This window comes from Poecilia formosa, unplaced genomic scaffold, assembly GCF_000485575.1.
Source record: "Poecilia formosa unplaced genomic scaffold, Poecilia_formosa-5.1.2 Scaffold73, whole genome shotgun sequence".
Lineage (NCBI taxonomy): Eukaryota > Metazoa > Chordata > Actinopteri > Cyprinodontiformes > Poeciliidae > Poecilia > Poecilia formosa.
The window spans coordinates 1,906,404-1,921,986 of NW_006800012.1; the positions used below are offsets into that span (position 1 = coordinate 1,906,404).

The window sequence follows — 15,583 nt, forward strand, 5'->3', positions numbered from 1 at the left end:
CACTTTTCGTTTGGTTTGCGTTGTCTTGGAAACTGAGTTCAGTAGCCAATCAGAGGCGTTCTGACGCTTTCCCATGATTATTAACAAGAGGAGTGTGCGAGTGGCTCGAGCTGTGAGGCTCGTTGCGCGCAGGCGCCGAGTGGAGCCTCCTACAACAAGAAGCAGCAGCCAGGCAAGATGGCGGACCTGGGGAAGAAGTACTGCGTTAACTGCCTAGCAGATGTCACCAACTTGCGGCTTCGCTGCACCGACTGCCCAGATATCGAGCTGTGCCCAGAGTGCTTCTCGGCGGGCGCCGAAATCGGCAACCATCGTAGATGGCACGGCTACCAGCAGGTCGACGGCGGGCTTTTCTCACTGTGGGGTCCAGAGGCAGAGGGAGGATGGACTAGCAGGGAAGAGCAGTCGCTGCTCGATGCCATCGAACAGTACGGCTTTGGAAACTGGGTACATCACTTTATCATTTAATGACATAAGTTTGGATTTAAATAGCATAGAAACACCACCATGTTGTACTCATGTTGGCATGAGTACAACATGTCCACTGGTTTTAGCGGCGAAATATGTCAACTTTTAAGTAAACATAGACTGTTGTTAAACTTTACGAAACCTTAACAATGTTATTGAGAATTAAAAGAACAGACCGAATTGGAAATACTTCATTAGTAATGTTTTACCTAATTTTAAAAGTTTTGCAGTGTTCCGATTCCAGGCTTTATAGATTTCGGAGATACTTTCATGGTATTCAGAACAGTTAGATCTTTTCTTACCAAATTAATTATGTTTATTTGACCAATCAGCATTTACAGTTAATTCTCACCGTCTTCCCTGTCCCTGCTTTATAAATACCACCACCATGTTTCAATAGAACAATGGTGTTTATACAGTTATATGAACAGTGGCAGTTTTCCTCCATACATAGTATTGTGATGAATATGCAGATAGCTTATTAATTTGTCAATATTTTTCTGATTGAACACTGATTTGTCAGTTTTAGCCTGATATGATCACATAAAGTCCCACAGTAAGCTGAATTTAAATAGACTTCTGCTTTGATCGGCTCACTCTGATGTAAAATCTGCATTACTATAGAAAGTCAAACCTGACTTTGATTTCTCTTTATAGATTCTAGATTTCTTATTGTAGTGTGAGACACTTCCTTTATGCCAAACAAAACGTGATCGTAATGTGTTTGGCATTTTGACAACCTTACATGGTCAAGTATGGAAGCTGCAAAAGATGGAAGCTAAATTGGATCAGCCAACTGAACAGACACCATTTAATATTTGTAAAAAAAAAAAAAAATGAATAAATAAAACTAAGTTAGAATAGAATACGCTTCACATATTGGAAGCTGGATTTTATCTATTTATGTATAAAGTAAATAAGTTTAAGTTTGATCGCTTTGAATAATTTGGATTTTGAACTAAAACTGCTTAAAAGTGAGTGCAGATCTGTCACCGAAGTTTAAGATGAGAATACATCAGCTGCATGTAATGCATATGAAATACTTGCATGATTTATTTGAATTATTTTTCCATTTTAATGCATTGCTGCTTCTGAAGAAACTATTCATGAATCGGATCTGTTGGTGTGTTTCGCTGAGGCGCAACACTACAACTGAGTGTTGATTGTGATAAATGACCACAGCAACGGCGTTGTTTTTGCTTTTACCGCATTGTTTCTATTCCTATATTGCATCGGTCAAAAAGAAAAAAACAAAAACAAAAAACATCGTTTAACAAACGTTTTTCAGAATGAATCATTTAAGGAATATTAAATTATCTAATTAATGATAATTCAGCTGCATCTCATAAATTATTTACACACACACTTTTTAAAATATATATAAATATCTATATATCCAATAAATTGTTTTAATTTGTGAATTAAATTTCTTAATCTGGGACCTGAGACCCAATTTTTGTACCACAAACAAGCAAAAATGGTATGACATTAAAAAATCCTTTAATATATGTGACAGTAAGAACTATTAATTACTTATTTTTTAGGTAACTGTATGAAAGTGACTGTCACCACAAACACAAATACTGCTCTGGAATAACATATACATGTGTAATATGCTTCTTCGGGACAGCAGTCAGATAAAGAAGTCTGATTTGTATTATTAAACTGTACACAGTTGCTGCATTTAATCATATTTTCATATTTATTGATACTTTTGTTGAACAAACAGTGGAGAGACAATACAGTGTTATTTTAACATCAGTAATTTATGATATTGCGACAATAAATCAAATCTATTATAATTAGAAATGTATCACAATAAATTAATAACAATATGATACAATAAATGTGCACACTATTCTGCAGCTTGTCATTATTTAGATCATCCTCTTAATAACTTTGACCAAAAATACTAAAGAATTAATCCATGTTTTAAAATGTAAAAGTAATTCAAGAAAATGTTAGATTTAGCCATTTCTAAATGTTTTCAAGCAGTATATTTATAACATTTCCAAAAATAAACACTACAAGTGTAAGTAATCTTTTTTATGAAGTATTTTTTTGTCAATTGGTTGTAAAAAAAAAAAAAGCAGATTTTTCACCTAGCCATACATACTACCCAATATTATAATTTGTATTATATCCATTGATATATTTCTTTTTGCATGTGTGTGTGCTTATACAAATGTGCATCTCTCTCCTGAAGGAGGACATGGCTGCACACGTCGGACCATCCCGAACGCCGCAGGAAGTCATGGAGCATTACGTCACCATGTACATTCACGGTAACCTTGGAAAAGCCTGCATTCCCGACAGTATTCCCAACAGAGTAACTGACCACACTTGCCCAAGCGGGGGCCCCCTATCACCCAGCCTCACCACCCCGTTGCCCCCGTTGGACATAAGCCTGGCTGAGCAGCAGCAGCTCGGATACATGCCTCTGCGTGACGACTACGAAATCGAGTATGACCAGGATGCGGAGAAGCTCATCAGCGGGCTGTCGGTTAACTACGATGACGAGGATGTGGAGATCGAACTGAAACGTGCCCACGTAGACATGTATGTGCGCAAGCTGAGGGAGAGGCAGCGGCGCAAGAACATTGCCCGTGACTACAACTTGGTGCCTGGGTTCCTCGGCAGAGATAAGAAAGACAAGGAGAAAGAGAAGCCTGGAGGGTTGCAGGTCTTAGGCGGTTCTGTCCCTACGGGTGGATCGGGAGCGTGCAGCGCTGCAGTCGGACCGGCCTCCACGACAACGACGGGGTCCGTCCCTATCCCGAGCACACCCAAAAGAAAGATCACCAAGGAGGAGAAAGAGCAGCGAGTGAGGCTACGGGCGCTCTGCCAGTTCATGGCCCATCGGGAGTTTGAGGAGTTCTTCGAGAATATGCACAAGGAACGGGTGCTGAGGGCCAAGGTGCGCGAGTTGCAACGCTACCGCCGCAACGGCATCACGCGCCTGGAGGAGTCCGCCGAGTACGAAGCCGCCCGTCACAAACGGGAGAAGCGCAAGGAGAACAAAAACGTGGTGGCCTCCAAACGCGGCGGGTCGGGAGGGGCCGGGCTCGGCTCTGGGTTGGGACTTGGCGGCGGCGGGGCAGGTGGTGGAGGCGGCGTCACGGTGGGGCTCGGGGTTGGAGGCGGGATCAAGGAAGAAAGCAAAGATGGAGAGTTTGCCGCCATCGAGAACTTGACGGGGTTTGAGTTGCTGTCAGATCGGGAGAAGGTGCTGTGCAACTCTCTTAACCTGAGCCCAACACGCTACCTGACTGTCAAAACCATCATCATCAAAGACCACCTGCAGAAAAGGCAGGGCATCCCGGCAAAAAGCCGACTGCCCGGCTACCTGGACAAGGTTCTCAAGAAGCGCATTCTCACCTTCCTCACAGAGAGCGGCTGGATATCCAGAGACGCCTCGTAGCGATCCGTCTCCGGTCGGTAATCAAAAGCCGACGATCGCTGGTAGCCAACTAGCTTCACACTCTGGAGGCTGGATGGAACTACTGCCTCTGACCGACTACTTTTTCTACTTCTTCTTTTTTCACTTTGCGAATATGTACAATTCAAATAGAAAAGATGCCCCACTGGAATAATAACTATATTTTCATACAAGGTCTAGGAAGAAAAGTTAAAAAAAAAAAAAAGAAAGATGCTGGGCTCAAGAATGTCCAGCACCTTTTGAGTTTACTATTGTGTGCTTCCCGCTACAATTCTTGATGAATAAATTATGGTATTGTGCATTTTGGGATTTATTTATCTCAAGTGTCACTCCTAAGCATCATTGTAAAGGTGAAAGAACGATCGAGTGAAACCTATTTCATACTGAAAAATAAGGGTGTTCCACTCATCTGGTGTTTGAAACCACGTGTTTGCTGAGGAACCTTTGTGATGACCTTTTTGTTTTCACTATATTTGAACCGATTTACGGAATTCCATTCAGTTTCATGCACTGGTACCGTCACATTGTTTTGTCAATGCTACATTAGCACTAAAGGGGTAATGAATGGTCAGTAGACTAAAGAAACATTTATTGTAGTCACCAAAAGAGAAGCTTAAAATTGAGTGTTGTCCAATAGCGGACACTGCCAATGTTCATTGAAGTTCCAGCTGAATTAATAACCGGCAGATTGAAAGTATTTTGATAGTATGTTAAAAATGGGGGAAAAGTAGGATGCCGAGTCGTGTTTAATTCAAACCCACCGACGTCTGGTTCGTGAATTTTATTTGCCTTTGTCAAGAGTGGACACTGTTGTGATTAAAGCTGTTAAAAACGCTAAAAGGTTCCCCAGAAATTTGACAGTTCTCTCGCTACCATTAGGGTTGTTAAAATACAAAAGTGCCTAAACCTAGGTCAGAGAAGAGCATTGCCTTGATTCCAGTGAGCAGTACGGAACGGTTCGTTATGCTAGTTTATGGACTGGCATATTCCGGACACATTTCCACCGCCAATTGGAGTCTAACTAGGTAGGTGGGTTAAACCCAAACACCTGGCATTGCGACATACTAATGGGACGACAAACTTTACCGATTAGTATGTATTGCCCTTGATGCAAGCGATAATGTCTTATTTCCTCCAATGAGTAGAGTGTGTTGTGTGACAGTAATAGCTCCACCTTAATCGTACCATACCGTTCTCCTGTTGACCTCCAACCGAACGGGCCCAGGAATCAGGTCAGTTGTATGAGTCATTTTTACAATAGAAACAATGTAGTGAACTGACTCATGCCATACTACTTAATCGAGATGAGGTATAAGTGTAAACACATTTTATAACCTGCTAAATTTTCTGTAGCAGTTTCACCTGAGTGTTATTGAACTTGGTTTTACAAAGACAGAAGCTAAAAGACTTCTTGGCCTCCTGATAAAGACATGTAAAAGCCAAACTTACTGGTATCCCTGCTGTCAATACTTCATACAGACCCCCTGTTCCCAGCAGGACAGAGCTATATTTCCTAAGACAACTCACAAGGATGGAGAAGAGACGGAGAGGGATCTTTGACTAGATCAGCTATTTCCTAGATCTTCTATAGACTTAGGGTCTATAAAAGACCCTAAGTCTTCTATAGTCTTCTAGAGACCCTCTTCTTTATTGGCCGTCTAAGTAATTTGACGGCCAATAAAGAACATTGATCTTGGGTGTCAATGTCTGGTTAAATGTCACACGTTCTCCTTTTACTGGCATAATTTTATCTAAAGTTGCCTGGTATTCCATGATGCAACCCTTTTCTGACAAGGTTCCCTGGATCTTTGGAAGGCCCACAGAACCGCAACCGTTCTTAACATTGTCGTCCCTCGTTTCCTGCCAAAGCTGCCCGGAGTTTTTAATTTGTCAAAAAAGTTCTGAGTCTGACCAAAGCACACAATTTGAGCAAACTCCCCAAGTTTATGTTGGTGATATTAGAACAGAAGAAAAGGGTTTTTTGTTTTTTTGTTGTTGTTTTTTCTGGTGGCAACCGGTTGGGGACTTTCTCCACTGAATAAATCATTTTAAGTTTGTTTTTTTTTTTTTACTTATACCTACCGTGAGGGGTATTTATCTGTACTAGGAGTAATTGGTTAATTTAGCTCTAAAGCCTTTCATGAATGCATTACATCTTAGATATTCTTTCTACATAAGGGTATAAAAAATAATGTACTAGTTCTCTAAACCCTAAGAAAGATCCTCTGCTTCTCAGGTTGTGCATCAAAACCATGTGTTCCTTTCTCCCAAAGTCTCTCATTCTGAGGTCAGAACCTGAACAGCATTACCAGATACTTTATTTCCTCATCACTGCTCTTACGTTGGTTTTTCTTGTTTGTTTAATTCTACTTTAAAGCTAAACTGACCCCATCTTATTTGGATATGTTTCTTGGATTATCCAACAGTTGTTAAAAAGAAATGAAGAAAATGTGAGTTGATCCTGGAGCATCTGTTTGCATTTGTTGTTAATGGTTGCCGTGGCCAGCAAAGGACGGTTGGGGGTTATCACTTTTGAGCATATCCCCTGGATGTAATGAGACTGTAGACGTTCTTGTGATACAACAATCAATGTGTCCAAGTAGTGAATGTATTTCTGTTGAAAGGAGATGTGAAGTGTTCAAAATAAGATCCTAACCAATGTTTTCATCGTCTCGTATGGGCAAATTTGACAATTGAAGTCTTCGGATGTCCTGAAGCGTATCTTTCTCACAGGCTAATGGGTGTGGGACTTTATCTTTTCCAGACATACACTGAGACCAGTGAGACCTTCTGTCCTCGTTTATATGAGTCCAGAAACGGTGTTGGACTTAAAAGAAACACTGGTTGGAGGTTGAAAAATCTAAATATAGCATACATGTTTTATGTTTTGAACACCCGGTGGTGGCGTTTATTTCCAGCTGATGACTGAAAGCTTGAAATTGAAGCTGTTTGATTTGATTTTTTTTTTTTTTTCAGCTTTTGGTCAGGACTTTTTAGAACAAGTCGTAAAAAGAGGGTGTTTTTGCTTACTTATGTGAACCAAATGTAAATAATTTGTAAGATAAGAAATGTGTAATGTACAGTATTTTGTGTTGTGCAAATTTTTATAGATTTTGTATTAAAAACAGATTTTTGACACAAAAAAAAATGCTTCTTTTTTTTTATTTTTTGTTCCATCTACTGGTCTCGAATCACAGAGCTGTTTTGCTTCTCCGATGCTAATTAATTTAATATTTAGAGATATTTTCTCGTCTCCTTTCATAGGGTAGATCTAATGTTGACACTGTTGAAGCTCACAGAGAGAAGGGTTAAACAGGAAGTGAATGAGATCTGCATGTTGATGAGGTTCCTTTGGTCACAATGTTTCCCTTCACCAAGAAAGAAATCGGATTCAGATTCTGTGGGTACCACCTGGTGGCAGAAAGAGGAAGTGATGGAAGACGTTCATACCTTAAGTTCCAAAACATTCATTACTTCTGACTCAAAAGTACCAGAAAATCCACTCTGATTTGCTTACAGCTATTTAAATATCCACAAGATGTTCTTTCTGGGCATGTCAACTGCATTACTGGAGGAGGAAAAGAACACCATGCGCACAGTGAAGAATGGTGGCGCCGTTCCTTCGGCTCTGGAAAACCGTGACTTATGGAGAACAAGATGGATTCAATCAAGTATCAGGAAACCCTGGGAGATGCTGCAACGCCAGCTGTGAGGAAGATGAAGCTGGGGTGTGTTTGAAATTCCAAAGAGGACAATATTTTATAGCGTATCTCGGTCACCACTGAGGCTTGATTCCAGAAGTACTAAACGATCCTACAGTTTCCATCATTGCCATTGTTTTCTTGGGATTCTGATGTGGTATTTTTAAAAAAGTGGTGTAGCATGCGGACCATTCCGCATGCTACTTGCACAATTCTCATGTGGCAAGTACTTCATAATTAGTCTTCTTGTCTCGTCATCGAGTCAGTCTGATTTCCGACTGAGATGCTGACCTCGGTATGCATGGTAAATTATTAACCAAGCTTATTTTATTGTTTATTGCCAACGGATGCTGGCTTGTACAGTTTGTCAGTGGACCCAGTTTGCATTGGGGGTTAACTCCATGTAGGGGCAACTAGAAGCAAACAGCAAAACGTTCCATGGTTAAAATGTTTACAAGTGCAGCTCTGCAGTCAAGTTTAAGAGTTTGATAGTAAAATTGTATTATATTATTTAACTAAGGCATGTGGCTTGAAGCCATGAGTTTTACAGATGGTGAACAGCTGATGTGGATCATGTTTGAAAGATAATACAACATAAAAGAGAGGAGGAAGTACTTTTTGGGGTAATTATTGATTATTTTATTTGATTGGATTAGATTAGATTATGCTTGTTTGTACTAACGTGGCCTTTAAGACAGACACTTGAATCCCATACAGCGCCTTATGTGATTATTGGCAACCCTGGAAAAGATAAATAAATACAAACAAAAAAAGTTTTACTGCAGTTGCATAATCTTAAAGAATACAAAAGTAAAACATTTAAATTTAGAAATCCTTTTTTTGATTAATCGCTTCCAAAATCAATAAAGTTGAGTATTTATCTTTAACTTGATCGTAGGTGAAAAGCAAACAAAAGTCACGTAGTGGGAGTGGGCACCACGTCGCCATAGTGACAGTTAGTTGCCATCTACATGCTGTAAATATAATTTTCCAGCAGCATAAGTCAAGGTGGGTTTATCTGTGCAGCATTCAAAAACAAACTTCCAGAAAACAGAATATTTATCAGCATACTTGATCAATATTTGTGTATTTACTTAGCAATTTGGATGAAGGCATTTGACAAAATGTAATGTTTCATAATTTGTTACTGTACTGCTTTTATGGTATAAAGCAATCTGAAGTGCTTTGTTGCTTAAATGTTCTATTTAAATACACTTGACTTAAAGTATCAAAATACATAATGAAGTTGTAGTGCATGGGAATGTATACCTTTAGAGTTCATGCATTCCATGCCCTTTCCTCTTCATTTGTAGTGTGTCCTGCTCCACCCAGACAAATAGTTTTATTTGTAAAGTTCCTCCCTCTGAAGAGTGGAAACAACCAGGTTCAAAAGCAGAGTTCTTTTTGGGCTAGGCATGATTATGCCTCCATACCTCTGTGTGGCTCAGAGTTGAGTCAGGCCTACAAAAGCCACACGGAGGGCGGAGCCTGACCGACTAACCAGGAAGAAGAAGCTGTCCCAATGGAGACTTAATCTAGTTGCATTGTTTTTATTTACCAAAACATTCAATCTTTCAAACTTTGAAGATTTTCTTTAATGATGCTGATATGATTTAAATACTGATGCTAGCCATGCATTATAGATTTTAGTAAGACATAGACTACTCTCTTCATGTTTTTACCTCCTTTCTCCTGTAGCAGATCTACAGATGATGTGTCTATAGTACGTCAACAACTGCTGAACTGAACTGCAGTGCACTTGTGTGAGTCACAACTTCTACTGTTGCTACTTTCCACTTGTGTACCGAGGCTCAGGATCTGAAAGTCAACAAAAAAAAAAAAAAAACTTCACACATTTCAGTGTTACTTTAATCCAATGCAGACATATTGGTGAAGGTTAGATCATTCCTACATGCTAATATAGTGGTGGGCACCGCTATCTAAAGCACTAATCATAAATATTAGCTTTGCTAATGCGCTACACCAACATGTTATTTAGCAGAAGCTAATGCTACTGTGATGATTTCAATTCAAATATCTGCCCCTAAAGGATAACCAACCCTCAAACAAAAATTTTATTTTGACATCATTCACTTCCTATAATGCTCCAGATATATTTATTTTTATATATTGTTCTGTACTGTGCTTTATTTTGCTCCTGTATGTTTGCTTGAAATGTTATTGGGGATTTTTTTTTTTTAAAGAGAAGGCAAGGTGAGGAAACATTACTGCCTACACAGTTTTTACTCACTTCAAAATAAGAGCATGAATATAATTGTCTCATTACTTGAATTTTTTTTTATCAGTAAATAGCCAAAACTTCAGAGATGTTGAACTTTTATCTGAAAGTTTGCCCATTGCATTTTAGAAGTTATCCAGAGAAATTGAGCTAAGGGAACTAAGTGCGCTAAACAGTTTTCAAAGTTAGCAAAAGTGCTAAGTGAAAAGTAGCTCCGCTATTAGCACTTTAGCGGAAGTGTGCCCACCACTGTAGGTATACATCAATATTATTATGAAGTTAAGATGACAAAAAGTTTTGATTTTACTGAAACTGCACAAGGATCCATCACCTGTTTCCATCACATCTCTTTAGCTTTAATTCAGTGATGCAGTTCAAACTCCAAGCACTAAAAGACAAACCATAAAAACAGAAGTTAGGAATGACACCAGCAGCAGAATGGGTTCTACCCCTCATGTATAAACTCAGACCCAACATGCCTTTATTTAAAACCTCTGGTTTAATGATGCTGGGCTGCTCCACACTGTGAAAGCTTCTTGTAACTTTGTGTTTCTAACAGATCCTGAAAAAACGCAAACCACAATGATGATGATAACATATTTACTGTACAGGCCCGTCTACTAGCAGAAGTTTAAAACTGCTGGACGCTGTCCCCAGAGTTTGCGTTGCTGGCCCAGTCTCAGAATGTGAGGACAGTTTTTGAGGGAAATGACCGCGTTGCTTTGGGCGGTCTGCCAAGTCTGTTGTCTTCCACTGGCAGCGCTCACCCCGCTTCGTTACGCCATTAGCCAATCAGTCCTAGGAAGCTTTGGCCACACCCACCAATGCCGGCCTCAGGGTTCGGCCGTGCAGCTTGTAGCCCACTTTGGTCACCACGGCGACGGTCCCAGGCTCCTTGCCCTCCATGGGGGCATGGAAGAGCGCCTCATGCTCATAGGGGTTGAACTTCTGGCCCTCAGGGTTGAGCTTGAGCAGGCCGTGCTTGGTGAAGACCTTCTGGATCTGGACCTCGGTCATCACCAGGCCGTCGTACAGGTTCTTCAAGTGAGGGTTCTGACTCGTCACCTCCTCTTTCGGAACGCTCTCCGTGGCTTTCTCCAGGATGTCAGCCACCTCCAAGAGGTCCTTACAGAAGCCCTGAATGCCTGGAGAGAATGGAAGAGGTTTGAACAGCTCATGGCTTTGAAATATGACTATTTATTCTTTTAAAAGCTTAAATTATGGAAACCTGACCACGTATTGGACAATGACAGGCCCTTAAGTGTATTATTAGAACTATGTTACACATTCTAAACCAATCTGGCCACTTCAAAAACAACCAAAGTGTTTTTGTTGCTCATTTGTGACATCTAGTGGTTCATATTGGCAACTGTAGAAAAGGTTTGTCTGGTTTATCTGTTTTTTGGGAGGGTTTTTTTGCTGCTTGTCAGTCCCTTTGGTCTTTTTTCTTTTCAACTTTTTAATTTCTTGACACCTTGAGCAGCGAAGCAGGTTGATGAATTTGACTGGCAATCAGAAAACAAGCTTCAGAAAAAAACATTTAAATCATATTCTATTTTTTATAAATGAATACAAGTTTGATGAAAAATTTTATATTAAAAAGTTTATGGGATTAAATTTTTTTGTTTGTTTGTTTTTTAATGTTTTTTCTCATCTCTCTAACATTCTGATGCCCCTCCAGCACCCTCTGGAGGCCCCCCACTTTGCAACACAGCATAAACCAGTGTTTTTCAAACAGCTTTGTTCTAAAAATGGAGAATTGTTTACCGTATAACTTGGCGTCCTCCACCATCCGTTGACTCCTGGTCCTCAGGTTCTCTGTATCTGCTAGAGCTCTCTTATACTTTTCCTGCAAATGACACAAAGTGGACAAAGAACAATTGGCTACAGGGGAGAACATTTCTACCAAAACAAAGAAGAAAAAAACAACTCAGAAATTTGTAGAAAATTTAAAAACAAACTTGGATATTCTCTGCTATCAAAAAGAAAAAGAAATTCCATGACTGAAGGAATAAACTTATAACATTAAAGCTCGGACATTTTCTAACATTGTATTTTTAGAAATTTTAAAGAAAAAAAGTAGAAATTTTGCCACAAAAAGTGACAGAAGATAGTAAATTTAGGTGAAACAAATCTAAATGTTTTGTGCATCATAATGACATCTGCCATGCATCCTAGTAGTAATATCAGTAATATTACCACTGGGAAATTACAGATTACAAATTGAAATTTCTTTTCTCGCCGGTTTACAACTTCTTGACATCTGAGAACCCCAATAGTTTTCTTAGAAATGTGCAAAATTAACCAAGATATTTGGCAAAAAATCATAAATTTTTTTCAAAATGAGAACAACCAGCTGCTACTACTGGCGGAAAAGACGAAGACGACGACAGGAAGTGGTAAGAGAATGATGACGTGGCATGTTTTTAAGTTACTTATTACTGAACAAACATATTCATGCCTGGATTTAATTGCATTTCTTATTTAATGGAAATACCGCAATTCTGCTTTTTTCGACATTAGCAAAATATCGACAAGGTTTTGCGTAAATTTGTAATGGAAACCGAGCTGGCAAAGAAGCAGAGCTCGAGACTGCCACCTCTGTACGCCAGCTCTAACCACTGCGCTGCATCACGCTACGCCTCATATGCTTTTTAATCATATGCCCATAAGGACAAACACATAGGTAGATGAACATGCTGACTCTTACTGTCATCTCCTTCAGTTGGTCCTCCAGCTGGACCTTCTCCTCAGTAAGAACCTTTTCTGCTGGGGTCTGCTCCGTCTTCTCAGGCTCCTCCTCCGAGCCGGGGCCATTCTTCTGCTGGGTGGCAGTGCACAGCAACCTCACAGGTGCTCTGCAAGGGAAGATAACAATTACATCACTTATCTTTTGATTCCATCAAGGCAGCTTAATACAGACTAAACACACCGACAAATAAGTTACGCAAGTAACCTAGCCGCCTCGTACTAGTAGACAAGGACTGCATCACTCGTCAATTTTTGTCATCATCTCTCAACAGCCAATCGGATTGCGTCGTGATATGACGCCTAGCTTCATTCATAAAGTCCTAACAGGCTGGATAGAGAACGCAGCGTGAAATTCAAGCACAAACACACAGTGTAAAGCTAACAAAAACAGAAGCTCCATGACGGAGTGTGTCCCAGACACACTTTAAATAGCTTCACCTCAGGAAGTTACATTATGTCATCACCTTTCTCCTGCGCCAACAATGTCAGTGACAATACGGCAGTCAGACTTTAAAGTGGCAGCATGTCCGCCAATATAGTAAAAATAAATATCTCCTGTGTTAGTTGTTATTCCTGTAAAGGTCAACGGAGAAGTCTGAAGAAGGCAGGGAAAGCTAACCGTGCTAACCGGTTCCCACCATGAGCTGTGACCTACCAGCGGCTGAACTTCAGGTCAAAGCGAGCCCTACGGTTCTTCCCAAGTCTCAGCTAAATAATAAAAAACGCAGCTCACCTCTTTAGCGCAGGGGACGCTAACACAGAGTAGCTCTGTCTCACTGCTCGGACACACCAGCTCGCCATTTTCCAAATGCACAGAAACACACGCTGACGACTTGCGTAAGCTTGATTCCGACATCGTGATGGCTTGAACCAATCAAATTCGAGTACGAAGAGGAACTCGCTGTCAGCTGACCAATGGGAAGTAGGTAACATTTTGACGTCTTAGTTAAGTGTGGTTGAGTTTGAGTCAAAGGTGAAGGCTGCGCATGTGACCAAGGACGGTTTTTTAAAGTCTTATAGATTATTAAATAGAATTATTTTGTATTTTATAAAATTATAATTTGATTTTCCACTAAAGTCGAGGCTTCTTTGGTAGGCGTGATGTCGCCATCTGGGGAAAAAAAAAGGTTTTGAGGCCCATTTTCTGTCGGAAATGTTGCATCATAATGGTGCAGAAGTGTGTTTTTTAAACCTGAACATGATTTATTTTATAATAATCTTTTACAATAATGTTATTCTTCATTTTTAAACATGGCTATCAATAATCATGGCTATCATTAACTTCAGTTATCTCACCATTCATGTGTTTGTGTGTCAAAATGAGAAGAATAAAGATGTCAGGTATAACTCTGCCCATAAAAATGTTGTGTTTAAACAACAGAACAATTAAATGTTTCTTTCTGTGTTACAACTTTGGTGATTACAATATGCAACGGATTTGAACTGAACATTTTTTTTATTTGAAGACTGATATTTAGAGTCTCTCTCCATCCCATCTGAATCTAGGAAAAAAAAAACTTGATCTAAATGTGTAGAACATCAAAAACAAAAGCATTCATAAATGCAGCAAAGCGGTGCCTGTAAAAAGTATTAACTCAGGTAAGGCTGAATGCAAACACAAGGGACACATTTTTTTTCCTTTTTAGAAAAAAAGTGTAATATTCTTACTTGACATTTTATCATAATAAAATATGAAGTTTGAGAAGATTTTTTAAAAATGTAAGGCTGCAAAAACTTTTGTAATTGAGCTCTCTTTCAAGCTACACATATATTTATATATTTACGCTTAGCTTTTTTCTCCCATGACCTTGGAAACTTTCCTCTTTTTTATCCGTAGTTCTTGTCAGCATTTTCCTCACCCAAAGTCCTGCATATCTTCTGTAAATACAGAGATATAATACCATTTCTCACTTTTTCATACTTTTTGCTTCTGTTTTGTTTGCTGATTTACATGCACCAGGCTCAAGGCAATTCTCCTCAGTGTTCTATTGGAAAAACTTCCAGCTCAGAGCTGTACATGCTAATAAATGAAAAATATAACAAAAGTGGTGTCATAGGACTTTTCATTTGGCAGAGAAAGACAGCTTTTTTTGTTGTTTCCTTTCTTGGTATGAAACTGGTCTATAAATGGTCAATCTTTGGAGTATTGTAAAGTTTAACATCTCCTCTGGTGGTTTTCACTTTTTCCGTCAGTGCTGCCCTAAAGGAACAGAAAGGGTTTCAAACCCTTCCTGTAAAACTGACGTGATTCATGTTAGAAACAAAATCATTCTGGATTCTGGCTGCAGCATCTTTTTTGTCCATGCATTATACATAAAACAAAAAAAACAACAACAAAAAAAACAATGTTCTGAATGTTCCGTGCAGGTTGTTGGCCCTCTGTGTTCTCTAACTTTTTCTCCATTCCTTTCAGTATTTTTCCCCGCTTTCATATATATTCTTCTGGGTACTCCACCTGCTCAGTCATGCTGTTTTTTTTAGTCAGAGTGGTGAATAATCCCGAAGCAGAGAACAGAGCTGCTGGATGCGAACACAATCTTTGCCCGGTTGCAAGTCTCTCTAGCAGATGCTCTAAATATTTGGCTTGCTTTGCTAAATATCTGGGTTGCTAACTGAATATTTGACTTGCTAGCTAATAATTTCACTAGTAAGCTAAATATTTTGCTTGCTAACTAAATATCTGGGTTTATAACAGAATATTTAGTGTGTTTTTTGTTGTTGCTGTTGTTTTTGCCTAAATACTACCTATTTAAAAAGTTAACTAAATATTTAGTTTGGCATGCTAAATATTTAATTGGCTAAATACTTAATTTCAAAAGAACATTATTTATACGCAGGTAGATTTGTATGTGCTTATATGTATGTTTGTGTGTATGTATTATTTTCATCTTTATTTAGAAGGGATATTTAAAGCCCCTCTTTCATTTGACAGGTTATAATTAACACCCTTGACTGCTGCACATGCGCAGACATTATAGACTTTAC

At 39.3% G+C, this 15,583-nt stretch overlaps 2 protein-coding genes across 2 annotated transcripts; one reads left to right on the top strand and one right to left on the bottom strand.

Annotated features, from left to right (window-relative positions):
- The first annotated feature begins 157 nt into the window (after positions 1-157).
- Positions 158-7,045, top strand: tada2b (transcriptional adaptor 2B). The gene is made up of 2 exons (XM_007555885.2): positions 158-447; positions 2,675-7,045. The coding sequence occupies exons 1-2, from the start codon at positions 178-180 to the stop codon at positions 3,887-3,889; spliced, it is 1,485 nt and encodes a 494-aa protein (XP_007555947.1). The 5' UTR covers positions 158-177; the 3' UTR covers positions 3,890-7,045.
- Positions 7,046-9,738: 2,693 nt separating this feature from the next.
- On the bottom strand, positions 9,739-13,443 carry grpel1 (GrpE-like 1, mitochondrial). The gene is made up of 4 exons (XM_007555886.2): positions 13,332-13,443; positions 12,558-12,705; positions 11,615-11,696; positions 9,739-10,992 (listed from the first exon to the last, which is right to left on the bottom strand). The coding sequence occupies exons 1-4, from the start codon at positions 13,397-13,399 to the stop codon at positions 10,646-10,648; spliced, it is 645 nt and encodes a 214-aa protein (XP_007555948.1). The 5' UTR covers positions 13,400-13,443; the 3' UTR covers positions 9,739-10,645.
- Positions 13,444-15,583: the final 2,140 nt, after the last annotated feature.

What these genes read in the sequence shown, in the direction of transcription:
- tada2b (XM_007555885.2), top strand. Translation starts at nt 178, where the DNA reads ATGGCGGACCTGGGGAAGAAGTACTGCGTTAACTGCCTAGCAGATGTC. An exon ending in AGTACGGCTTTGGAAACTGG is followed by an intron (nt 448 to 2,674) that starts GTACATCACTTT and finishes TCTCTCCTGAAG; the next exon opens with GAGGACATGGCTGCACACGT.
- grpel1 (XM_007555886.2), bottom strand. Translation starts at nt 13,399, where the DNA reads ATGGCGAGCTGGTGTGTCCGAGCAGTGAGACAGAGCTACTCTGTGTTA. An exon ending in GCGTCCCCTGCGCTAAAGAG is followed by an intron (nt 12,706 to 13,331) that starts GTGAGCTGCGTT and finishes CTTCCCTTGCAG; the next exon opens with AGCACCTGTGAGGTTGCTGT. An exon ending in ACCAACTGAAGGAGATGACA is followed by an intron (nt 11,697 to 12,557) that starts GTAAGAGTCAGC and finishes TGTCATTTGCAG; the next exon opens with GAAAAGTATAAGAGAGCTCT.